Raw genomic sequence first — 25,522 nt, 5'->3', positions numbered from 1 at the left:
TTGGACCGGGATGAAGCGTGCATTCGATAGATTCTGAACATCATGCCTTCATCAAGGTCCTGCCTGGTAGACTCGAGTGAGTGACTATGCCCCAATGCACAATGCTTAGGTGTATCGGGCAATATAGAATGGCATCAGAAAAATTTCATTAGTCCCCTCACACACATTCTCGGATCTACTGATATGGAGTGAATGCTGCGCGATGCGTCCCTGCGCAAGCCCCCCGCACATTCCAGCATCATCATCATTTGTGCCCCTCGCCTACCATGTAACCCTTGGGAAACATGGATCGCGCCATTCCTTGGCACGCTGTGATCATCCACACGCTCCGCGCTCGCCGTGTTTGCGCCCGCCATATCATGCAACTGTATGATCTCCTCATCCTCTACTCCTCCCTTCAGATGCGACGCGTAATGAGGATGCGCGTGATCAGAAGAGCCGTCGATGTTCGACCGCGAGCTCTTTCTGCTGATGATGCTGCTCACAGAGCTCACTAGGCTGCCGAATATTCCGTTGCGGATCAAGTCGCGCATGACAGGGCGAATGGTCGGAGCGCAGGCGGCAATGATGCCAACTTGGATTTCGATGAGGGTCCACACGCATGTTGCGGTGACGCCGACTGGGGAGAGTTAGTTATTGGCTAAGTTTGATCCATTGGATTACTTACGTCCAGAGTCCATGATCTTATCCTTGGGAGCGAACTTGGTGTAGATACCGATGTAGGATCGCGCAGTGCTAGCTCCAACGGACCTCAAAAACAATTAGCCTTTCTCGATTCAGAGTGAATGCAAATACATACAGCAGCCCCACCAAGAATATCGCAGCGATGGAAATCTTTTCCGTTGTTCGAAGATGGAGGGTCCAAATCTTGTGCATTTCGTAAGTCACCGTGTGCAAATGTTTGAGCAATCATCATACCATTGGTATAGGCATGAGCACCGTAATGAAATCAGACACAGTGCCAGATATCAGTACGCCGAAGTCCAACTGCTGGGTGGATCCACACTCCTTCGCCTGAATCGCGGGGTTCATATGGCTTCGCGCGGAGAAGATGCCGTGATCTCCACAGATGGCCATGAAGGCAGTGAAGAAGCTGATCGTCCACAAGACCATGATAACGATCCATGTGATAATGAATGGGCGAAACTTCGGGATGCTAAAGATCTGGAGGTAGAAAAATGAAACGGAGGTCTTAATGAACCCGATGGCGAGGATGCCGGTTACAACGAAGGAGTAATTGTGCTTGCGATCACTTAGCGATCCTCGAAAGATTCTCTCGATGGAAGATACTAACCATGCGTAGTCTGTAGAGGAAATCCACTGCGGCCGTAGGATTTGCTTTCTGCAAAGGGGCAACTCGCACTGCGAACAGGCCATTCGCAGCGCCTATTCACAGTATCAGAATAAGCATCTACCTTTGCGCCTTTCAACGATTCTTTGCTAGCATCCGAAGCAGAGCGGAGCTTTCCTGCCTTCTAACACGAACTGAGGGGATACTGAATGACCGGTGACTCTTCTGGAGACTGAGGTACGTACAGTAGATCTGTTCTATCGCCAGAGCGGTCGACAAAAAACCCGCAACGATAATGAGGTAGTCTGAGGTGTGGAGCGTCAGACCCTTCATTTTGTGCGACACAAATCGCGAAGCGATCATCAGCAGAACCAGTGTCTGGACAATGACGGCCGCAGCGATGAGTCCATGGGGGCTGTCATACGCCATATTGAAAGAGGTCAGAAGTAGGGCAAAACCGCAACTATGGAAGATGTCTCGTGTCGAGGTGTTGTCCAGTCAGTGAAGATTCGACAAGGACGAGAGCTACCGAGTAGCATAGGCGAGGGCGGGTTCGCCGGTGCTCAAGTGATGAAACCCTGCGCACGGGTCTACCGTTTGGTTGTGCGCGGGAAATCGCATCATCCCGAGGTCAACTAGGGTGGTTGGAATTGGTTTTCACTGGTTACAAAGGCATGTCAGCCACGCATTATCAGGAAGGAGGAGGATCATCTCCCATGTTGATGCCCCAGCAATTTGCATAGCTACTGGCTAACGCGCGGCCCGACTTACCCGCTCCGTACGCCACATTGTCAGACGGGAGCTGCTTCTAGCTTGCGCCGCCGTCTTGCATGAGATTCCTCGTACCGGATACGCAGAGGTCGCAGAGTGCACGACTCCTACAAATCCAACACGGGCATCGAGTGCGCAATTGCATGAATATCCTGTCTTTACTCCAGTACTTGAATCTTTCGAACTGTTCTCCTTAGGTCCAAATTAACAACCCGTGATGTGTCCCGATAGACCTGCTTAATCTCTAGAGGTTGCAATTCCCAGTGATATTGTACAACAAGGCTCCACCGAGTAATTAGTCCCACACACGAATAAAAGGAGCGCTAGGACGGATTTGAAGCGGGAACACGGACTTCAGACAGTCATTGGATGGAATCCCTGGAAGTGGCCGGCGTCCGTCTTACATACAGTAAGACACGTGCATTAGCGCCAACAAGAACCACTCTGTCGGTACTAGGGTGGACGTCCAGACCCACGCTGCGCTCGAAGAGCATTCAAGGAACCAGGTGAGGATTATGTGCGGTACTGGACATCACCTTGAGACATGTTTCAAGATGGATGAATGAGTCGATAAGGCTACAGGTTCGCTCCACTGCATACGTTGTTGCTCACGTGACCCAGCAGTACTGACCCGACCTGAAGCCTTGCGTCGATTCGTGCCTCTATGCAGAAAACGCCAATCGCCTCAAACGTCGCCCGGCCTAGCTGGGCACTGCATTAGGTTCATGTCTCAGTTTCTATGGTAGGTTAGATGCCTACTCTAATGAAGTCCCTCCTCCACTCTTCTCAAAATCGCGTCGAGAGCAGTCTTATGAGTAATCGACACCCGCGTCGGCCTGGATCGGAACCAATATGCTGTCGATTTCTGCATCTATGATCATTCAGAATGCGAGCTTTTTCAAGGCTTAAGGTCATTATGTACCATCTGGTAGAGGAGCAGCAAAAGCGCCCAGCATACTGAAAAGTGCGAAAAAAAGTTGGAGTCTCATGTTGTCTGATTTCTGATGAACACTCGAGTGTAGGATTTGCTTGGTAGACGCACCACCCGGAGTGGCCGCTTCTTATACCAAAAGTCATTGAGACAACGTCACCAATCACGCAAATGCTGTGACAGGCAGCAGTATTACTGCATCTAGCTATTGGCCGAAATGTCGTATGTATATCATGCTGTGACACCCTGATGTTCGAAGCTGCATTACTTACTGCGATAGGTTAAGAACAACAGACGGCGTCAGCCTTGCTGTAGTACAAGCGCCGGGCGTACACCCTGTAGACTATTTATCTTCAGGCTTGGCGTTGGTGTAGAAGCCAATCAAAACGCCGTTACTAGGCCAAGCACTCCGTCATCAGGCGCTTGTTTCTCCCTCAGTGCGAACATGCGTCCAGCTGATGGTGGGTCCGGGCAGACAGAAAACCCATCGAGAGAGGCCTAATAATATCAACTTTCAAGATTCAGCCTTGCTCCGCGGGGACTTCGGGGTTTTCCATTTCTTGACTTCAGTCCTCAACTGCTCCTCCATACCTACGCTCGCCAGGATGAAGGAAACACTTTACAACTTTCTCCCCAAAAGGGACTTCGACTTTAATGAGCCGCTGCTGGAAGAGAATCTTCCCTTAGAGGCGACAAAAACCCGGTCATGTCGAATCAGTCGATATCTCCCTTCATTGCAACAAGCGTTCAATGTTGTTGCGATACTATACATAGCACTATCGCTACCAACAATTTTCTCATTCTTGGGGAAACAGAGAGCCCAAATATACTGTCAGTTATTTCCATTATAGCCGGTATCCTACTCGCCATGTTCTGATGAAGTAACAGCGCCTGTAAATCCACTCATAACGTATGAGCGCCAACCATTACATGAAGAGCATGAAGCACTTGAGCTTAAAGGGTTTGTGGGGCACCCAAATGATACTGAGCCGAATTGGAGGCGTCTTCTCGAACGTACGCCATATATCCTCGAATTACTTGGGCTTGACTTAAAAAGAAGCAGCCATGAACTTTAAAGCCACAAAGGAAGAATTGCTCCAGGCCAACATCGACATTGACGACAAGATCGTCAGAGTTTCCGGCGGCGGTTACGTCGGTGTCCTGTCAGTATATCATGAGCTTCATTGCCTCGTAAGACATCCACTTCTTTCCATGCCGAGAGCCCGCTAATGATCTCGCAGGAAGCTTTGAGAAGGTCAAGCTTGAGGTTGGTCAACTCGGACACTCATTCGCCTCACCAACTAATATCTGCAGATCACACTACTACGCCAAGATGACAGCAGCAGGACTAGATCATGATGATCGTGTTATCGAACATCTAAGTAAGTCCACGCTAGCAGCGCTATATCCGATTTTGATGATGAACTGACCGGTTCAGCCCATTGCATTGAGTATATCCGTCGGACCATCATGTGTCACGCTGATGTGTCCGTCTATGCTGCGACGTGGATCGCAGATTCCCATGAGAAACCCAACAAAGATCTCATATCGGGAGGGGAGAGGGAATGCGTGAACTGGGATGTCATCGATACATGGTCACGGTCGAGGGCCCTGAAAAAGAAGGTGTACAAAGTGAAGCCCGGGCCGTTCGAGAAGGATTTACACCCCAGTGAGAGCGACGTATCGTAAATGAGATTTTGCGGGCTTATTATCTGCGAACTACTCTGTACGAATAGAAGCAGCGTTGCTGCTCCACTGAGTATTTGACTGACGTTGTACTCATGGCTGAGATTGCGTGAGAGCGGCGTAGAAGGACCCACAACGACATAGAATATCGTCTAAGTCATTTCTATCTCTTTTATCCCACACCGTTGAGCGATGCTTTTTGTTTTTCTCGTAATGCTTTTAATCCAGATACTACTTATTCAGTATTGAGCTTATCAACAATAACCAAGGCCAGCGTCAACGACGACTGCTCAACCATGGCTGCTCAACCATTCAAACCTGGGGATATACATGATCGACACGCCCCACATCGGGCATCATATTGTTATCTATCATTGCCTCATTTGTGCAGGACTCGAAAAGCAGCGGAAAGTTCAAGGACGAACTGCTCCGTATAGATGGACCACGGGCATCTGGTCGGATGCCGTGTGGGACGGGATTCCTCAAAATTGGAGGTTCAAAATGGAAAGGTATTAGAGAAAGCAGGTAGGGCTCGCATTGGAGGATTTCGAATGTCGTTGCAACCTTCCATATCAGAAGATCCAGAGCATTGCCACACGAGAGTATTTTGGGATCATGATTGGTCTGTCGGTGTCCGGTTTCATTGTTCCATACAACCGGGTTTAGGCTTCGCTGAACCGCGATAAAAGAACCGATAAGCTACGCCGCACTAAGCTTGACGTATTCTCGTGCGAATCAACACCCGCTCGCCAAGCGTGTTGTCTCTGCCTCCACAATCTATTGTATACGATCTGCAAGACAGCCATGTCAGACGTTGATCAATTTACAAGGATAATGTCCGCTCGCTAGAATCTACCACCCGCACCGTTGAGAACGGTTTTCGAAATGCGTCACATTTTCTGAAATGCGTCACGCTTGAGGAATTGTGGCGCCCGACGACTTTCACAGTGTTTAGCTCAACCCCCCGAAATCCTTCTTTGTAACAGCTGCGAAAGTATAGTGGAGCTAACGCATACTCGGCACTCCTCCAATGCAGGGGACATGGGAGAGTCTAACAGCACACGTTCTTGCTCCGACAATAGGTGGCTTGAGGCTCCAGTCAACACCAAAACTTCCCCTGATGGTGAAGGGATCTCTTCTCGGGACGCAACGGATGAAGAGATCAAGGATCTGCCCCACATCAGAGGAAGAGTGTCTATCGCAACATGGATTTTAGTATTCGCGTGTGCTTCAACGAACTTCGCTCGCTACGGGATCACAGCAATCTTCCGTGGGTTGTCCACCCCAGACTGCTCTTAGGCTAGGTTGACAAGCATAGAAAATTACATTGCAAATTCACGCGGAAACCCTTTGCTACCAGGTGCTTTGGGCCTTGGCCAATCTAAAGCGACGACCATACAATCCGCCTTTCTCTTCTACTGTTATGTCACACCCTTACCCATGAGTATCCTCTCGGATACCCGCCTGGGTAGATTTCCAACAATGGTTCTCAGCATGTCGCTTCTAATGCTGGGTTACACAATGATCGTCCTAACTTCAATCCCAACAGTCCTTAATCATGGAGCTGGACTGGGAGGTCTGATTGCAGCCATGATACTTATCGGCTTAGGTCAAGGCGGGATGACAGCTGTTATGGTAGTATTCATCGGCGACCAAGTGCCGGAGTCTAAACCTACCGTTGTATGCATGAAGGACAAGTTGGTCGTGGTCGATCGTAAGGTCACTATCCAGTTTGTGTTCAATGCACTCTTTTGGCTCGGTAATATCGCGGCCATCGCTGAGCTGCCAACTACTCTGATGGAGAAGCACATCGACTTCTGGCCAGCATTTTTTTATGCCGACCTGCGTGATGGGACTTTGCGTTGCCGCGCTCCTATTCTGCAGAAAAAGCCTCATCAAGCTTCCGCCCCAGGGGAATGTTCTTACGCAAGCTTTCGAAGTGCTTCTCATAGCTTGTCGTTCAAGATTCAATCTCTCCGCCGCAGATCCGGTAAACACTGCGCACAATAGGAAAATCACCTGGACTTCGAGCTTTGTCAACGAGATTCGACGGGGCCTTACAGCTTGTCGGATTATGATCTGCTTCACTATCTTCTGGTTATGCTATAATCAAGCCGGAAACAACTTCGTTTCACAGGCAAGCCAAATGAGGAGTGGGGGCATCTCGAATGATACACTGCAGGTCTTCAATCCGATTGCCGTTGTCATCGTTGTGCCTATGATACAATTCCTCCAGAACGCTTTACGTCGGCGCAAAATTAATTTTGGACCTGTCCTGCGCATGGCCATCGCTTTTATATTGACAGGAGTCGCGCTGGCATACGCAGCGGGTCTGCAGCACCTTATATATTCACGTGGTCCTTGCTTTTCCTATCCGCTCGCATGCTCCGCTGCCTCGGGCTCCGGATCCTCGACTTCCGGTGAACAACAGCCAAATGACATCAGTGTCTGGCTCCAAATACTTCTCTACGCAATCTTAGCGATTGGCGAGGCATTCGGACTCGTGGCACTCTACGAATTTTCTTTCTCCGAGGCGCCCGTGAACATGAAGTCGTTGGTCCAAGCAATCGGGCAGCTCACAGTGGCACTGGCTGCGGCACTAGGCATTGCGCTAGGCCCGGTGTCTAAGGATCCGTATGTAGTCATCATGTATAGTTGCTTAGCAGGAATAATTGGTGTTATGGGTGTAATTTTCTGGATGGTATTCAGGAATTATGATAAAGAGTACGAGAAACAAGAAGCTCTGTCGGCCACGAGCCCAAGCACGGAATCAAAGACGAGTGATCAAGAGAAACCGACTGTATAACTTCAGTAGCTGCGTCGAAGCCTTCCTACGGGGACTATATCGAGACAGCAATATTGTGCCCGTAACAACACAGGCAGCCTTCCATCTCGCTGTTGCGCGACCTATCTCTGAAAGCCACCTGCTATGACGTATTCGGTATGTTTAGATGGTCGAGAAATTGGTCACGGAAAGGAGGACTGTCCGCTTCTGGAACCTGCAATACTTGTAGCCCAGTGGGATGGATTGCTTCATCATTTTCGCTTCAGCGTCTGGACTCGCCGGTATGCGTGGATAGAGAAAGTATGATCTGGACAGTCAGTAGAGGAATGACATCTCAGCCGTCTTCCATCAGATAAACATGACACCTTGACCAATTTGGGCATAATATGCCTCTCTTCGACATGTCCATCTTTCATCTTCTCAGTGTGCTTTCAATGTCGTGAAAATGAGCTTACTTCTATGAGAGGCAGAACATTGGGAATCAACGATTTCGGCCATGAGCTCTTCCGAATAATCGGAGTCATCACTTTAGATGTCATCTGTGTAGTTCATTCACAGTCTCAAAGCATTGAAAATGCACAATGCATACATATAGCTGCAACCCAAAGGCTTAAAATACAAATTGCCCTTCACTAGAATATCCTAAAGTAGAAACTCACACTTACGCCTAGCACAGCAGCTCCGCAACCCAGATAATACCGAAGAGCAGGTCCAAGATGTCTCAAACCCCTTTTCCTACGTTCGTCGAATTCATCTTCAATCTGAAGGAGGCCACACCACCCGAGGATTGGTCGTGCTTCTGCCTAGAGGAAGCCCGAGCTGTCGAGGGCAGCAAGTCTCTCGAGGTCACGGAGATTCCGGTGCAGCTATCATGTGGCCACGTCTTTCATTTGGCTTGTCTATATACATGGACCAATGGCAAGAAGGTGAACGAGGATTTGGAGTCTCACAACACCTGCCCGATGTGCCGAACGAAGCTCTTCCAGGGGTACTCTAACGACGATCGGCAGGTTTACATGTGCAATGCGCAAATCTCCGAGTTCTACGCTTCGTTTTTCGAACGTGATTGGAAGAACCGGACTGCGTCTGCATGGTTGACCGGCTCGCTGCAGGAGATGATCGATGGAGCTGGAGGTAGATGTACGATGCAAGACTGGAAGCCTCTGGTTAGCTACCTAGTCCATGCTAACACGGGTAAGGATGGGCGCTTCGTTGGCAATAATTCGATTTGTGACGGCGAAGTGGTGCCTTTCATGTGCGATGAACACCAACAACATGGAAACTTATGGCTCAAGATTTTCCTGGCTATGCGTCTCTTCCGGGAGGGCGTTACCAACAGCTGGTCTCGTACGTACCAGTGGGTCGAGTTCGAGACATATTTCCTTCGAATCGGTAATCAGTATCGAGTGAGGCAGGCTCTTCTCCAGCAGCCAGCGGCCGATAGAGTAGCTGGGGCGATTGCGCGGATTGTTCGGTACGACCTCACCGAATAGATTCCCCTAGGAAAAAAATCGGACGTACTGTTAAGACCCGGCCTAAACATTGCCAGATTTTCTTTATTTCATTCAAATCTGAGCTTTGAGCCTTGAGCTGAGCTCGTTAAAATCGATACATTAACCACGAACAGACTTACATATCATATTTCATAACCCACCGCTGATTGTTTCCTGTGCATTTGAAGATGTGCCAACATGGTTCAGTGACTCCCTTGGGGGAAGAGAGGACAAATGTGAGACGTGTCGTGTTTGCTTGAAGGATCAACTGATGAGTACCATCCATAGGGCATATGGGTGTGGTGTTAGTCACTGATCATGCGCAGCAATTCATCAATATCAACCTCACGGAAGCAATTATGAACGGATAAAGCCCTAACTGTCGTACTTTGAGAGAGGTCAGCAGCATTGCTGTGGTTATATCCCCTGTTGTCTATGATGTCGGGTACAACACGATACGTCTGTACGTAGTGAGTTCCATAGCGCGAACATCTTCAACCTGCAGGACAATATGCATAGTCTGGAAAATTTAGTCTCATCCAATACAGCATATAGCTAAAGACTTACGTGGTTATACTGCGGCGTAACCGCAACGACACCACCATTTCCCCCAATATCCTCAATCTTGACATACTTCGACGGAAACGGTGATTCCCCCTCCACGCGCTCGGTAACATCCAAATAATGGAACCACTTGAACTTCAACTCATCACCATCTGGATCCCAGCTCTTCGAGCCATCCAACACCACCGTGTCGTTGATCTTGTAGTTGAGCTCAATGATCTCAGGCCCACATGACCCATTCACTATCGCAACTGGAGCGTGATTCGTCTCTTCGTAGCTCTTGCCCAGCGTCCACTGCATCCTCGCCGCAAAGTCAAATTGATACTCCCTCCTCCACCTCCAGATCGTTCCGAACGAAGTAAGGTAACTTTGGTTGTTGATACCAACGACCCAGTCCGTCGCATCAGTGAAAACGTTCACTTTTCCACTCTGATCCAGCAACTTCCACCTGCCGCCCCAATTTCCCCACTCGGGGTGATCAGGGTCGCCGAGGCCGTTTTGGATTAGAGGGAAGAAAGCAGGCGTGTCGCCCTCCATGATGAAGTCAAACTTTGGATAGTGCGCGCCTAGCTCTCCTAAGCGGATATGTGTTTGGAGCCACTCGTTAGTCACGAGGGAAGAGTCGGGCCCTCCAATGTCGAAGAAGCGGTAGAGTTCACCTGAAATGCCGTTCCATGTCGCGCGGCCGTATTCGCTGAAGGAGTGCAAGGAGACGATGTAGGAGAGGGTGGGGAAGCGTTGGCGGATCCAGGGGCCTGCGTCGTCTTGGTCGGAGATGGAGTAGATGCGGAGGTTGGCGACGAAAGAGGCGGTGGCATTCGCATCGCGGGTTTGTTGAACGAGATTTAGGGCTTCTGCTAGAACAGCTGCACCACCCCAGCACTGAACGTAAAGTGGGTCTGTGGGTGATGCATCATCTCCGGCTTTAACAAGCGCGAGTGCAGCATCGCTGGTGTTGAGTTGAAGGGAGGCGAGGCCATAGACGGGGTGGCCGACGTGCACTTTCGAGAGGAGTTCTGAGGCTTGCGGGTAGGGTGCGCTTGAAGGGACGTTTGCATTGAGAGAATCGGTGACGTTGCCGTAGGCGGAGATGACTAGACGAACTGTTTCGTCGTCGATTGAGGAGTTCTTCCATACGCCTGGATAAGGAGAGTCGGGTCAGGTAAATTCAACGGTGCTTAGGATCTTGCAGGGCATACTTGTCACAACACCAATGCCCCGAATGTCAATCTCATTCGAGTATGTTAAGAGCCTAACCAAGCTCATCTGATCGTCTGGCTCATTGGACATGTCCGTGAGCACGAACGCTCTGTGTTTGTTTTCGTAGCGGGCATTTTGACACTGGCGGTCTGATGCAGCAGCAGCGAGCCCTAACGAGGCCAGCCCAACGAAAGAAAGGAGCGTCTGGGGCAACATGGTAGAGATTTCAGCGATGGTTAAATGCATAGTCCTTTCGGAGGGCCATGGTGGCACAATTTATAGCTGGTAGATCTAAAATTGATCTCCCAGAGCATCTTCACGCGCTTGTAAAAATTTTGGCGTCGAATGGTGAGTTTATATGCAACTAGTGCAACATACACTCGATGTGAAGACGATGTCATTCCTGGTCCTGGTACATCTCAGGTCTCTCCACGAATACTGTTGCAAGGACGCGGTGATCCGTGAGGCTAGACATCATGGATCCCCGCATTGGCGGGGTGTAGTTCAGTTTTTATTCGGCGCGACGTCCCCGCCTAAAAGGGTAATCTCAAGCGCTCAGGAAGCCGTGGAAGCGTAGGCTATTCTTTCCGCGTTGAGCATTATCGCTACACCCAAACGAGAACCCTTTGAACTGCGTGCACCACGACTACATCTGCCTCTTCAGAGATCCTGCATTCCCGGTCGTCTTGCCGTCCGTGGCACTCATACCTACAACCATTGCGATGATCGATTAGGACTATTTGGTCTTATTCTGTGCCCTTCATGGATTCGGTGGTGTTCAGCTCGGACAATTTCGCCGATGACCATTATTCCTCCTGTTTCGGGGTGATCGAAGAAAAGCTTCAACTATCAGCGAGTGTGGTACCTTGCAGGTCGTCAGACGCTATGAGAGCGATGATTAGCAAGATAGGTGTTAAAACTTCGGGCTAACGTACTTTTGTCGTTGGCAATAGTGCTTGTGATTCGTGATCTACGCTGCGCATGCAATGCGAAAATCAACCGACAAGACAAACACATGCAAGCAAAGGCTGGAAGCGACTTGGAAGCGGGTTGAGAGGAGGGAACTGGTGGCTGCATGACGTTTTCGGTTATGACATCATCACGTGAAGGCGCGGAACTTGCGCGCAACGCGTTCCGCCCAACAAACAACAGCCTCGTCCTTTTGTCTCACCCAACGTGACAGCCCGGCCCCTACGTCAGCTTTAATAGAATCTCCTTAGGGGCGAAAGATTGCTTACCTTCACATTGTGAAACGCCTCGATTTCACATAATTTTCACGACCGAAGCCGCTTTGTATGATGCCTCCAACGGGCGCAACTGGATCCGACACCATTCCGGTGTTGATGCCGACCATGCCAGCTAAGCTGCCCTCCACGCCTGTGTCAGCTTCTTGATTTACACATACGATGCTAGCCCGACCTCCGAGTCATTCGCCATCCGTAGGAGATCCTTCTCATCCGTGAAAATTCATAAAATGATAACAGGCCTGAAAAGCTCCTTGCGACTAGCTTGCATCTCGTGTGACACCCGGTCTGAAACAGTTGCTGGGGAAGTTGTTTGCGGCTCGCCTTGCGATCGGTGACCCCCAGCTACAATAATTGCGCTCTCTCTCTTGCGCGTCCTGTACCGGCTCTATCACTTCCTCTCGAGCCTTCAATGTTATCAGTGGCCAAGGATCATGCCAGAGGCTTGCTGGATCGCCTGCAATCTTCGTTTTGCCCACCGGTCTTTGAATGTTTTCCATGAACTTATCTGCGATGCCATACTGGATATATACTCGGTCGGCACACGTATGTTTGACCAGCACCCCAGCCTCAGAATGTTTTTTTCATACCACACCGATCGGTACAGTGTTCTTGCCTGCCGCTACTTCTTCTTCGATCACTCCTTCTTCCACGTACTCTTCCTCTTGTTGCGGTTTGTGGTCCCTTCCAATCAACTTCCAAAACTTCGCTTCGATGTCAATACCCTTAGCCTGCCATGCTCTTCCTTCGGCACTTTCATCGAACGTCTCCCCTTCCGCTTTCGCCCTGTTTCTGATTCCCCCTTGTTCGCAGCCTCCAGATCAGATGGCTCACCACCATGCTCATCTCAATTGCGCAGCACAGGGCGTACATTGTCCCGAACAGCGCATCAAATTCCGTCTGCGCAACCAGACTCATGAGACTGAAGAACGCCCCACACCAGTCGACTGTCAGGAAGATGAAATCGATACCAATGACCCGACCGCGACGTTTCAGAAGCTCGAAAGGGATGGCAAAGTACGCTCCAATCAACAGAATGAACGAGATGACGCCTATCAGAAGGACAGGCCACTCTTCTCCACGATCGTAGGGTGGCCGGATTGCATATATACGAGCCCCAATTCCACTCCGGCGAAAATTACGAAAAGGGAAAGCAGAAGCAATGTGGCTGTCCATGTCCTCCACTTCCTAAAGTCTTGTGTCAGCTGAGAAACGTTGCTGTGAGAAGGTTGTGATGGCAGTGATTTGGGGCTTCGGCATCTCTACTGCGTATAGAACATACCGACCATAGACAAGACACTGTGCCCAGCTTACGCCGCAGAGACAGCAGAAACACTGGGGCTGCACTATCAGAGGAATATTGAAGTTTTGTGCAATGGCATACGCGCCAAACGGCACACCGCTCACGGTCCACAAAAGCATCATGGAGGCCGGCAATCCCTCTGTACTCTTCGTGCGATAGTTGCGCACGATCTGTGGTACGAGCTGCACACACCAACACACAGTACCAATGGTACCTAAGACGTTGGCAGCCACCGGAATAGACTCTTGAGGCGCCATGACGAAGAGTGATCGAAGGTTGAGACGTGTTAATGAGAAGGTAGGGTCAGTGAAGACCGAAGATTTTTGACCATCGAAAGTACGATCTCTTTGCTAAATGCGAAGGCATGACAGAGCCTGTGAGCCAGGCTGATTAGGTTTACCTATTCCGGTCAGAGCTTTTCATGCTGTGCATAAGTGGAGGCGAGGGCTCTAGTGTTAGCGCCCTCTGGACGGCCAATTACGTGCTCTCGAAAGTTAGTCATCAACCAATCCTCTGGTTGCTCCGCGGATAGAGGTTCCTGTCAACCGTGGTACGTGGATCTTCTGATGTGCAATTGCTTCTCCCTGAAGTCGTGACAGCAGAGTGTGATACTGTTCCACCGTGAGGTCCCTATTGACGAGTCTCGAGAGCTAGAATTTGCTTGTCTCCTCGATACATACGTACGGGGCGCAAATGTGGGTCTCCTACGATCTATGTGGGGTGGAAAGCTTGATGGAGAAGCTGATAGATTTCGAGGCGGCTCGTGAGATGGCGGAAATAATTGGGCCATACCGAAGCTCGTCGAAACGCAGGGTACGCACGTAAGACAGATCAAGCATCTACGTGTATCAGATCAATGGCAATGTGGATGATCTTAAACTAACCAATGGATAACGCTAATCACTTTTGAGATAGGGATCAAGCCCGGAGTGCTCTCTTGTGCGAGAATGCTTTGGCGCTGTGCGATAATCCCATCACCATGCCTCCCTCGCATAGCAAACCCTGCACTGCGATGAACAATGACAAAATTGACATCATACCAACCGCAAATGGTGGTGTGATCGAGATGCTAAATGGCAAACCCAAGCCCACTGCGAGAGCGACGGCTATCGTGTTGCAAGCCACGACTCAACTTCCGATGGTCGACAATCGCTGCATGGTCTTTCTTAAACTACCGAGTATGGTTGAAATGCCATCCAGGTGTGGTTGTGGGAGCAGTCCACTGCCACCGGAGAGGTCGAGCACTTCCACCCATTCGCGATCATCACACCTACATCCGCAGTCGCAAGGCTCTGCCCATCGTTCAATCCGCTCCCAATCCGACTCTAGGCAGCACGATTCCCAACATGCGCTTTGCGAATAACTTATCATCAGAACTTTACCACCTTTCTCCTGGATCCACTTAAAGTGCTTCACCTTGATATCTGGTGTTGCCGCTGAGCCCAGGACCGGGATTCCTAGCTCCTTCGAGATGCGACATGCTTCTCCTGGCTGGTCCCCCGTAGGATAGTGAGTGTATGGCCTTGTGCTTTAAATGTGTCAGTGGTTCCCTTCGCATCTGGTCGAAAAATGTCCTGTAAGGCCATCCTGGCATCGATGGCTCCGTCAACCTCCAACAAACGCAGCTGAGCCTTCCCCGTCTATCTCTAACTGCAACAGGTCGACGCTCTTGCTAGCTGCCCTGCTGAGTTCGACGATAAGCAGGTTGGCGTTGACGCCCTTGAGCAGCTCGACAATGAGTACTTCCTAGTCACTGTCATCTCATCCGGCGCATTCTATAACAGGGGCCTATCGACTACACCTCAAGTCATTGCCCTCATGGCACGTTTAGGGCGCTACCAGATTCTTGTGAATATTACACTGTACGGCCCTGAGTCCAAGGCCATGAGCAGCCCTCTGTTTAGCCGACCGCAAGTTCCCTGAGGTCCTTGAGGTCCTTGTAGCAAAGGCGTATACCCACGATGGCAAGTCACTAGAGCTTGTGCTCTACAATGGCAAGTCTGATGGCAAGCAGAAGCTTGGTATTGAGCGTCTCACTGCTGGCGCAAAGTACACGATTGGAAAGGAGCCGTCGCTGCCGACGCGCAGGGAAAGGCGACGGTTGAGGTGGAGCTGAAGGGTAGGACACATATCACAGTGTCGCTTGACTGAGTTTGATGTACATTCATGAGATGTTGCCAAAAAGTTGATCATATTGGCACGTGTTGGATCACGTAGGTATCTAGCGTCTCATGTTTCTTTGTGGACTTGTTTGCTCACCCACTTCGTACATATTCGAATGAATCTAGATAATATAGATACCGGAAATTCAAAATCGTCCTGCGAGCCAAGCCGGTGCATGGGTTGCGAACTCATAACCAAAAGTGGCATGCCAACAGTTGGAAATGGAAGGAAGAAACACTGTGCAGATGTCAAGAAGGTAGCCAGAGGCTCAAGGACTAATCTTGCACGCGCTTGATATTCCAGTATAACGATAAAGCAGCCAGCTCTTCCCCAATTGTGATCCCCAGATTCTGCAAACTGGGTCACATGCCGCGAACTCGTCAAGGGCCATCTTGACTAACTCAAGACCAGTAACATCTCCCATCTCCAGGATGCATTCACCGTTCTTTTTAAAGTTAACTTTCAAGTTACGAATTTGTTCTCAAAGCTGGCGTTCTTGCCATTTAGTCTTCGGTTACTCCGGTTGTCGTGGAGCTGCCGCCCGCCCACTCCAATCCAGTCTTGCTCGTTCTGGGCTGTGGGGCTGTATTAGTGCGTAGCTTGATGGGCTCTGTGGGCTGTCCACAGGAACGGACTTCTTGTGGGCAGCGGCAGGAGTACGGTCGTGTTCACTGCTGGAGGCAACTGAATTGCCTTCGTGAGGCAGCTCTGTAGGCTGTTCTGACTAGCATTCTCCCTTGTCAAGTTGCTTGTTGACCTCTCTTCTTCCAGTGATTTGTTTCAACTCCAGCCGTAGCCGATTAATACATCCTCACACCGCCATAATTCAAAAGATATTCTCGAGTACGCAAATGAACTCATCCACCCTGTAAACGAAGGATAGCATGCTCTCCATCATGTCTCTCGCCTTGCGCAAAAATCTACCGCCTAGTAGCTACCGCCTCGCGCTCTTGTCACCGAACAACGCGTATCAGTGCCCACCAGCTATTGCTGCATTGGGTTTCTTGAGAAAAGCAAGATTAAAGTATGGACAGAAAAGCGCGGTAGGTTTGAGGAGTGGTGAGATTACGGCTTGCGACCACTGTATCTTGGACAAAACCGTGTGCGCAATGGATGCGCCAGCAACAAGCTCACGACATTTCCCAATATGCCCTCGTAATGCCAAGCGCCCACTTGTGACTTCCGTGGCGGACCGCTCTACCCTCCCCAAGTAGCGGCGGATTAGGTGGCGGGTTTCACGGTGGGGCCCTCATAGCCGACTTCTCCCACTGCCCACGCACGGCAACATGGCAGACCGGGAAGGGCAGCCTCGTCGCAAACGCGCCCGTCTAGCGTGTACAGCCTGCAATGCCCGCCGCGTCAAATGCAATGTGGTGGAAAGCCGACCTTGCCGCAATTGCGTTGCCGCCAACGTACATTGCGAAACACGTGAATCGCGACGCGGAAAACACCCTCGCCAACCACGAGTAACAGAAGAAACGCCAGAATTTAGATCGCGGCTAGATTCAAGTGTTAGTTTGGATGATGGTCCTGTGTAAGGTTAATCAATCATATACCAGTCACGCTGCGATTGGTTGAAGCACTTCGCTGAGACAGACAGATCAACAATGAATGTGATAACACCACGAAATCACGAGGAACTCGCTGCATCTCACGCACTCGCCTCACTGTCGGCACCTTACCAAGGTAATAGGCAACAGCCTCTGCCTGAGCACTTATCCGAAACGGTGGCTGAACAAGGAAGTGCGGTGCCTGAATCCCAACAAGAATCCGCAGAGTCCGTACCGAGAGCGGACAGACAGGAAGACGATGGAGCTGTTTTCCTGGGCGAATCTACGTCTTTGAGGTACGTTACCGAGGAATCCGCACCCTCACTTGAAGCATACAAGCGTCCACGCTTGCGACATTCGGTTCCTAGCGGCGCTCGTGCGGACTCGCTCATCCCTCAGTGGGAATCAGAGCGGAGACGCATCAGAATGAAGACTCTTCATGAAGATGGCGCATTCACATTCCCATCGGCTTCAGTGCGGGAGAAGCTCCTGAAAGCCTACTTCCGCTGGTTCCACCCGCACTTTCCGGTTGTAGATGAGCCAGAGATTTGGGCGTCGTACACAAGTGGCAGCTTGTCCCCTCTATTGCTTCAAGCAATGCTTTTCATCGGCGTAATACACTGCGAAGAGTCCACTATCGACGAACTTGGATGGGGCAACCGACATCGAGCAAAGTATCAGCTCTATTCCCGAGCCAAGGACATCTACGATGCAGAGTATGAAACAAAGAAGTTCATAGTCATACAAGCTCTGTTTTTGATGAGCTTCTGGAGAGCTGGCGCGTTGCTGGAAAAGGACGTCAGGCACTGGCTCGGCGCTGTGATTAGTCTGGCTCAGACTAAGGCGTTTCACCGTTCGGCTCCAGAAAGCGAAAATCACCTGGCGAAAGTTCGCAGGCGTCTTTGGTGGGCAATTTACGTCCGTGAACGCCAATGCAGTTCTGCTCTCGGGCTACCAAATCGTATACGAGACGATGATTGCGATGTCGAGATGCTTTCTGAAGCAGACTTCGAGACGGCTTTTGACACCTCTACGTCCGCAAACAGCATCAGCAGATATATGGCTTATACAATCGGTATGACGCAGCTCGCAATCCTGCTCGGGAAGGTAGTAGATGCAGGGTACTTGCCCAATCGAACACTATCAGCAGCTGATAGAGGCACGATTCGAGAAGATCTAGAGGTATGGAAGCAGCAGTTAAGCGCGTCCATGCAGCTATCAAGCGATACACACTCCAGCTTCCAGGCTAGCATGCTTCACCTAGCATATAACAATCTACACATTCTTCTTCATCGGTCCGCATTCATTGCGGAGGAGGACTCAGATCTCGATGCTGCAAATTTCGCTGTTCATGCAGCGGCTCGCAGTTCACGGATTGTAGAGGACATGCTATCCGAAGGAACTATGGGACATGCGCAGATACACGTCATTACAAACCTGTTCAACACACTTTGTATTCACGTTGCGCATTTGCGTAGGTCTTCTGGTATCACGCAGACTATCGCAGAGCACCGGGCGAAACTCTGTCTGCTTGGCTTGCAAGAGCTACAGCGGACGTGGGAGGTGACAAACTGGGTCAGTGAATGACTTAAAACCAAGATTTCGACTGACACGATCCAGGTGCTGCATCTTTTCTTCCGATACCTCGATCGCACTACAGCGGCACGCCTTGCGATGGAAGCCGACGACGTGGGGATCCTGAGCGCAACTTCGAAAGCTCAAAAGGTCAATGCAATCACTGAGAGCACTGGACCTTCTGGCGCAGAGCCTCAAGCACCGGAAGCCAGCCTATCAGCTATGCCGAATACGCTGCCACTAGGCGGAGATGTCGACAATGCAGTCACACCTTGGTCTTGGACAACGGACGAGGCGAACCAATATTTGTTCTCGCAAATTGAGAGCGACTTCGCATTCGGTGAGGGTGGCATGTTAGACTGGAGCCCGGAAGCGGTATCTCATTTAGCAGGGTTTGATCAGTTCAGTTGATCATTTTGGTAATGCTGTTGAAGATTATTGTGTAATTACGAAACAATGTGCCCCTTCATGCTCTGTTTTCCGAAAGTATCCCAGATCTCCGTGTTCCACTCATCTCCATCCTTCTTCAGTAGTATCCGGTATTGCTCGCCGACGTACAGTGGGCTCATGGCTCGGTATGACATCGATGCGGGTACTGCACCATCTTCCCCATTCGTTGCAGAGTCACGCCAAAGATCGAGCATGTTGATCATGTTTAATGGACCGTGGACCACAGCGTCGCGGTGCCCTTCTACATTCCTACACCATTCCGGCAAGTAGTGTATCTTGTGCGCATTAAACGTCAGTGCAGAGAAGCGAAACAACGATGTGCTAGTCTGCTCAACATCTCGCGTGATTTCGCCCCCAGGAAACGGCTTCGTCTCTGGAAGCGGCGGTGGCGCTTTCGGAGCCGTGAATCCCTTTTGGAATACCCAATTCCTCTTGTCTACGAGCACGACGCCTTTGCCATTTTCAAATGTTTTCTCGACGCCAACAACTAGCATCTCACCACCGGACTTGAGCTTCTTAGGCTCCGCTGAAAGCATCTTGGTAGTCTCCTGAACTTCCTGTCCAACGCGGAGGAGCGACGATTCGTTTTGCGTCCATTGCAGCTCTCCGCCTGCCCACATTCGGCGGGTGAATGGATTAAGGGGATTCACTGTCCTATCGGTGCCGTCGAGACCAAGCTCTGTTTCCAAGATCGATGGGGTGAAGTAGACGAGATGGTAGCCGGGTGGGATTGGAGTTCCGTTCGGTGGAGCTTGCGTTGAGGTAGGCGAACGGCCGAGCGTGATGTTTAGGAGGTGCAATTGGTTCGCATCCAGCAATTGTTTGCGAACTGAAACTGGTTTATCGCCGAATCGGGCGAATATTTCGGAGCAGGCTTCTGAGGCGGATGCTACATTTCGACAGCGCGAAGTCGTAGAAAAGTAGCGCCTTGCGAATGAAGCCATATTAATGCGTGCACATACAGAGCTAGCTTCTTTCCTTGTTTGGTCACCAAGCGTACACGCAATGGCACATTGACGAAGTGGTGTTTCCAGAGGACATTCACGTGTTGGCTCGTCGGTTCGGGTGCAGCAACCGACATAGCCGAAGTAGGACGGGAGTCGCTAATTTCCCCCACGTCATCATCCCATCCCGTACCTGACGCCGTCTCTTAGCTCTATGAAACATTGCAACGGCCCGTACCCGTACCTACCAATGCGCCGGCCTCAGCGCAAACCAACAAGATGAATCGCGTCTTAAGCGTAGATAAGATGTATTGCATTTCACACTGGCAAAATCCACCGAAACCGCCGTAGCGAAATTCCCGCGATTCCCAAGCCTCACGCCCAGCAACATGCAGACTGTTCCAGCAGCTGTGCCAGAGTTCATCCGAGACCCGAAATCGACAGTGGAGATTGTAGAGAACATCACGCTTGTAGGAGGGTTGATAACGGGCGACGTGCAACAAGATGCGCAAGAGAAGAAGAGCGATCTGAAGAACATCAGGACGAAGGCATTGGTTGTGAAAGAGCCTAAGGCAGATTTTGAGATGCAAGATGTGATATTGGATGGAATACGCGAGAACGAGCCCTGGTAGAAATGAAGTACAGTGGCATATGTGTGCCCTAGTTCGCCCACAAAAAGGGTTCGACTGATCCGCCTAGGTTATACCGACATCGTTGTTCAGCAATGACTCCTCCCTGTGATAGACTTTCCACGCCATCTAGGCCACGAAGGCGCAGGATATGTCCGTACAATCAGCTCCTCCGTCAGGAACAAATCTCTTCGAATGGGGGACCCCACCCTACTATCCTTCGCTACCTGCAAAATCTCGCATCCTGCATAGTGCACATCACACGCAAACGTAATCCAGAACGGCCTTCGGCTCTCCGATCAAAGTATACCTGCGCGAAGAACGGATGGCACAAGTGTCAGAAGTCCGTGTTTTGTACAGCAACTTCGGGAAGACGAGAGTCTATGAGATGTGTGTGATATATGCGATCATCCGGACAAGATGGAAATATAGTTGCCGATAGCGTGTGGGCTCCAGGCCGGCGCCGGGACAATGCTGAATGTCCTAATGCCGGTTAAAGATGACCGTGGTATCTGGATTGGGCAGTATAGGGCTGACGGCGCTCATGGCTGCGAAATACCTGGGTGCTGGCCAAATCGTTGCTGTTGATACTGTCCAAGAGAAGCTGGACATGGGCAAACATCTTGGTGCTATCGCTTCGCTCAGGGAACATCTCGCCTCTGTACGACTGTGTAGAATGTACCATGCGACGCACATCGCAAACCCAATATCGAGCCGATGAGGCTTAGCTGACTTCAAGATCGCTACGAGTGACGACGTGCACGAGCTTCGTGGAGTGCGTGCATTGGCTGTTAAAGATGAGGCTGCATATGCAATATCGGCTAACGCGTTAGAACTCTTAGCTCCGCGGTGTTCAGGTAATAGAGTCACGCATTCGTTTTTCACAAGATAGCCACGGGAAGGGTTGTCTCGACCCCAAGAATCGAAGTCAAGGCATGCGTTCTGGCAATAGAAGAATTGCATAAGCTAGTCAACCTGGGCACTGTCGAAATAATAGCAACACGAAGGTTTGGAGTCCTGCGAGGCTGATATCTAGCCGGTTCATATTCCAAGCCTTGCATCTTCCACATCTATGTAAGCACGACCCTCGGTCAACCAGCTATAGATGCTTCCCTGGCTGCCTGCGAGTGGCTCTGCTGGGCTTGCACACCAATCGTTGTGCCGGCCTGATTGCCTCGTTGCCTTCTATATTCCAAAATGAATGGCCATCGCTGCCCAATACAACAAATTCTACTTGGGCGACAAACGGTTGCCTAAATATGTTGCAAGGTAGCCATCTGCTTCCCAGCGAGCTCAGCCGCCTTCATGCGTACATGACATCTACACAATCAACAGAGGGACGATGGCTGTGTTAAATTGTCGTGCGGCTCTGCGTGGTCGTCACAATACAAAAAGACGTGACAGATAAGAGAGCGAGTATCTCGTCACAAGCGCTGGTCTTGATATACTGCTGTACTTCAGCTCCTGTAAAACCTGCCTTTCTTTGAGAGATTCCGAGCGACGGAAGTAAAGCACGACTCGCACACCCAATCAATGCCACCCGCATCAACTCAAGCGCGTGATCCGGGACCGAAATTGCCCCGATTTGCTCTCAGTGTCACATCTTTTGAGAGCAAGACAGCGGACGCTCATGCTGTTGAACGTCCAACCCAAAGAGATGATGCTCGCAACGATGATCACGAGGACGCCGGCGCCTACGCTAGTGAGGCTCTAGGGAAATTGCTCAGAGCGAACAGAAGCCTTCGCCCGGTCGAAGGCAATCCGACCCCAATCGAATTTTGGCCGGAGGATCAACTAAAGGAGCTGTTGACGGAGTCGTGTGTCAAAGATGCTTTCAAGTGTCCTAAACTCACACGTCTTGCGGGCAGTGTTGATACGATCATGGTGACACATCTCAAGATTTTGGCGATTCTGGCTCTCGTAGAGAAGTTGAAATATATCGGAGAATTCATGGAAAACCGTGTCTCCGACCAAGACCTGCCTTTAGTCGAATGTACAACCGGGGACCCTGTGGAATCACATATTGCCCAACGCAAGACACCATGGCAACGGCTAGAGTTCCTAAAGAAGTTGAAAATTGATCAACGACGTTTATTCTTACGCTACCAATACTGCGTGTCGCCTCCTTCTTTAACAATGGGGCCTGACGGAACGTCCGCTAGGCATGAGGAGTTTCCGGACCAGACTATCATGCCTTGGATTTCAGCACTCAAGAAAAAAGAGGAAGGAGGTTATTCCCAAGTTTTTGAGGTAGACGTCCATTCCTACTGTCATGACTTTCGTGAGATCCTCGAATCATTGTCTGTATGTACTTCCGTGCGCTCGTGTGCCAACCATACTCTAATTCAGCCCCACTCTAGATCCCGAGCGGCAACAGATTCGCCGTCAAGAAACTTACGAAGGGAAAGAATCAGACTGCAGCAGATATTCGCGTGAAGTTCGAAAACGAAAAGCATATGTTGGGACGGTTCAGAGGGCATCCGCACTTGGTCACAATGTTGATGAGTTGGACTTTGAAAGAAGAATACTACTTCTTGTTTCCGTTCGCTGAATCCGACCTTGATCGCTACTGGAATGACGTAACGAACTGGAATGCTCTCGGATCTTCTGATTCAGAGCGCTGCTATGAGACTATCCGCTGGATCTCCGAGCAAGTTTACAAGATGGTCGAAGCTCTGGAGCACATTCACAATCTCGACAATGGTCTGACTGCAGACAATAAAAGATTCGGTAGGCACGGGGATCTGAAGCCTGAGAACGTCTTGTGGTATCGTTCTACGAAAGACGTCAGAGGTTTCTTCGTTATAGCAGATCTTGGTCTAGCTGCGTGTAATACAGAACACAGCCGGTCGGGGATTCCCAGCAACACCGTCGCAAGAACCCCGAACTATCGATCACCAGAATGCGATCTGGAGGACGGAAAGATATCTAGATCATACGATATCTGGACTCTCGGTTGCCTTCTTCTGGAAATGGTTTGCTGGATTGTTGGTGGACCTATCTCCAGGAAAATATTTGCGAATGAGCGTACATCAGCATATGTTACGGGCAGCCAGTCTGATATATTCTTTGACGTGGAAGAGAAGCGTGATGGAACTGGCCATGTTATGTTCGTGAAGAGAAGTGTAGAGAAGGTCAGCAACAGACTTAAGTTCCCTGCGTACTGTGACTGACAAAGCTGCAGAAGATTGCCGAGCTACACGGAAATGACTCATGTACGGCGTTCTTGCATGATTTACTCGACCTGATCGAACAACACATGCTGGTAGTTCTATGCAAAGAGGAAGGTCGGATCAAAGACCGCATTGCCTCGAAAGATTTGCTCAACCAGATTCGAGACATCCATGCTAAGGTAGAACAGTCTCAGTCATACTGTTTAAAACCTCTTCCAAAGTTACGAGATCCTGTTCACGGGATCCCTGTCGACGCGATTCTCAGTGCGGCATATTCGAAGATCGCAAAGCATAGTGAATTGAAAGTCTATTCAGGGATCCGAACACGAACGGCGCTGACGGCGGAGGAATACTAGAACTTCCGACCATTTCTGGAGTACGATTTGAGTGTATTCAAATGTAGATCTAATAAAGCCTGTTTCTTTGAACTTCTAATACTCAGCCTCGCGTTTCTTTCGTTAACTCTAGCACAGCCTACGTATTTAGGCACAAAGACACATGACGCTTTAACTGGCTTACGTTGATGCAACTATATAATGAGTACAAAATCAGCTCTCTGGAGCGTCTGTACATACATTGAATCAAGCTCCCAGTAGGAGCAACATCATCAATCGACCCGCCAGAGTATGATCATCCGGCATCACGACTCTGCGTAATGCGAAAATTCGACCGTTTCTTTCATTGTATCGATTTCAGCCTACGTGGCATCAGCACAAAGTGCATCGCTTTACAATATATAGACAACTTACCTGGAACAATCCACGAGGAAGAGTGCACTGGAAGTGACCACGAGTATACTAGAAGGTGGATGAGTTACGTTCAAGGTGCAAATCATCTCATTATGCGCCTACCACAACTATTGCATTCCCTCTACCGAAGACACTAGCAAGGTACGCTTCGATCTGCTGTTGCATATCGTATCTGGCCTTGATTACCGTGGTTTTCATCGTGTATGCTGGGCAAATTTCACGGAAGCGAGGTTGACTGCGTATATCCTGCGTGGGTAGAGAACTGTTCTTTCAGGCGAGTGTGATCGAAGTAAGGATATGGAGTTTGCCTTGAGCGACTCACTCGTGAGTGTACTGGATGCTGAAGAAAGCCAAGTGCTGCTTTGTGTTGCAAGAATCCCGGTGCTTGCCCCGCCGCAAGGTTGAATCGGCGACGTGGTACGACAAGGAGAACGCCAGGTGGGCTGTATGCTTAGGTGCGCATGAGCGCATCATTCTTCGACACAAAACAGCCAGATTGCAACTAATAATCGTCACCGGTGCCGCTTCATCTGTTTGATTCGTTTCACGGGCCATGGCGCGATGCAACGTTGGTTTGTTGTGTTGGTGGACCAAGGCTGACGCTGAAATTCCGGTGAGCCTGATTTGGTTCGCTAAAAGCCGCAACTGCAGCGGGCTTGTCATCGGAAAACCGCCGGATTGAAAGGCCTCCGTCCCCCTTCGCATATACACGCCTCTTACAAACGCTGGCCGGTCCACCATCATCGAAGAGCGGAGAGACTCCATGGACTGGCCCAAAGATTCTGCTTGTTTGTGCGGGAACAAGTCGGCGTTAGAAAAAGTATTCAAGTACAATCCTTCACCGTCTCTTGTCATTGAGATCCTCCAGAGCAACTATGTAATCCTGTCCTGTGCCTTACCGCTAGTTCCTGGTTAACACCTTCCAGTATGAAGCACGCCTATCTGTCTTCGCGACAGATGCAGAGTGGGAACGATGGGCTGAATCGGTAAGTTCAGTATTCCACCCGCAAAGACCAATGTT

General features: G+C 50.2%; 9 protein-coding genes across 9 annotated transcripts; 6 read left to right on the top strand and 3 right to left on the bottom strand.

The window, feature by feature from the left end:
- Nucleotides 1-659: 659 nt before the first annotated feature.
- Nucleotides 660-1,720, bottom strand: N0V89_007319 (uncharacterized protein; the record flags this gene model as incomplete). The annotated part of the gene is made up of 5 exons (XM_056216083.1): nt 660-750; nt 800-867; nt 919-1,242; nt 1,295-1,386; nt 1,537-1,720. The coding sequence occupies 5 exons, from the start codon at nt 1,718-1,720 to the stop codon at nt 660-662; spliced, it is 759 nt and encodes a 252-aa protein (XP_056070330.1).
- A 2,338-nt stretch (nt 1,721-4,058) lies between these two features.
- On the top strand, nt 4,059-4,682 carry N0V89_007318 (uncharacterized protein; the record flags this gene model as incomplete). The annotated part of the gene is made up of 2 exons (XM_056216082.1): nt 4,059-4,156; nt 4,391-4,682. 2 exons carry the CDS (start codon nt 4,059-4,061, stop codon nt 4,680-4,682), a joined length of 390 nt encoding a protein of 129 aa, XP_056070329.1.
- Nucleotides 4,683-8,180: 3,498 nt separating this feature from the next.
- N0V89_007317 (uncharacterized protein) lies at nt 8,181-8,957 on the top strand (the record flags this gene model as incomplete). Its single annotated transcript, XM_056216081.1, has 1 exon — nt 8,181-8,957. One exon carries the CDS (start codon nt 8,181-8,183, stop codon nt 8,955-8,957), a length of 777 nt encoding a protein of 258 aa, XP_056070328.1.
- Nucleotides 8,958-9,390: 433 nt separating this feature from the next.
- Nucleotides 9,391-10,937, bottom strand: N0V89_007316 (uncharacterized protein; the record flags this gene model as incomplete). The annotated part of the gene is made up of 3 exons (XM_056216080.1): nt 9,391-9,477; nt 9,525-10,660; nt 10,721-10,937. 3 exons carry the CDS (start codon nt 10,935-10,937, stop codon nt 9,391-9,393), a joined length of 1,440 nt encoding a protein of 479 aa, XP_056070327.1.
- Nucleotides 10,938-15,003: 4,066 nt separating this feature from the next.
- Nucleotides 15,004-15,384, top strand: N0V89_007315 (uncharacterized protein; the record flags this gene model as incomplete). The annotated part of the gene is made up of 2 exons (XM_056216079.1): nt 15,004-15,007; nt 15,161-15,384. The coding sequence occupies 2 exons, from the start codon at nt 15,004-15,006 to the stop codon at nt 15,382-15,384; spliced, it is 228 nt and encodes a 75-aa protein (XP_056070326.1).
- Nucleotides 15,385-17,038: 1,654 nt separating this feature from the next.
- N0V89_007314 (uncharacterized protein) lies at nt 17,039-18,967 on the top strand (the record flags this gene model as incomplete). Its single annotated transcript, XM_056216078.1, has 2 exons — nt 17,039-18,556; nt 18,602-18,967. 2 exons carry the CDS (start codon nt 17,039-17,041, stop codon nt 18,965-18,967), a joined length of 1,884 nt encoding a protein of 627 aa, XP_056070325.1.
- Nucleotides 18,968-19,002: 35 nt separating this feature from the next.
- Nucleotides 19,003-19,950, bottom strand: N0V89_007313 (uncharacterized protein; the record flags this gene model as incomplete). Its single annotated transcript, XM_056216077.1, has 1 exon — nt 19,003-19,950. The coding sequence occupies one exon, from the start codon at nt 19,948-19,950 to the stop codon at nt 19,003-19,005; it is 948 nt and encodes a 315-aa protein (XP_056070324.1).
- Nucleotides 19,951-20,339: 389 nt separating this feature from the next.
- Nucleotides 20,340-20,582, top strand: N0V89_007312 (uncharacterized protein; the record flags this gene model as incomplete). The annotated part of the gene is made up of 1 exon (XM_056216076.1): nt 20,340-20,582. One exon carries the CDS (start codon nt 20,340-20,342, stop codon nt 20,580-20,582), a length of 243 nt encoding a protein of 80 aa, XP_056070323.1.
- A 1,530-nt stretch (nt 20,583-22,112) lies between these two features.
- On the top strand, nt 22,113-23,752 carry N0V89_007311 (uncharacterized protein; the record flags this gene model as incomplete). Its single annotated transcript, XM_056216075.1, has 2 exons — nt 22,113-22,883; nt 22,940-23,752. The coding sequence occupies 2 exons, from the start codon at nt 22,113-22,115 to the stop codon at nt 23,750-23,752; spliced, it is 1,584 nt and encodes a 527-aa protein (XP_056070322.1).
- Nucleotides 23,753-25,522: the final 1,770 nt, after the last annotated feature.

The sequence above is a fragment of the Didymosphaeria variabile genome (genome assembly GCF_027946475.1).
Source record: "Didymosphaeria variabile strain IMI 356815 chromosome Unknown scaffold_5, whole genome shotgun sequence".
NCBI lineage: Eukaryota > Fungi > Ascomycota > Dothideomycetes > Pleosporales > Didymosphaeriaceae > Didymosphaeria > Didymosphaeria variabile.
The sequence above is the reverse complement of the archived record's forward strand: the minus strand, read 5'-3'. Positions and strand labels throughout refer to the sequence as shown.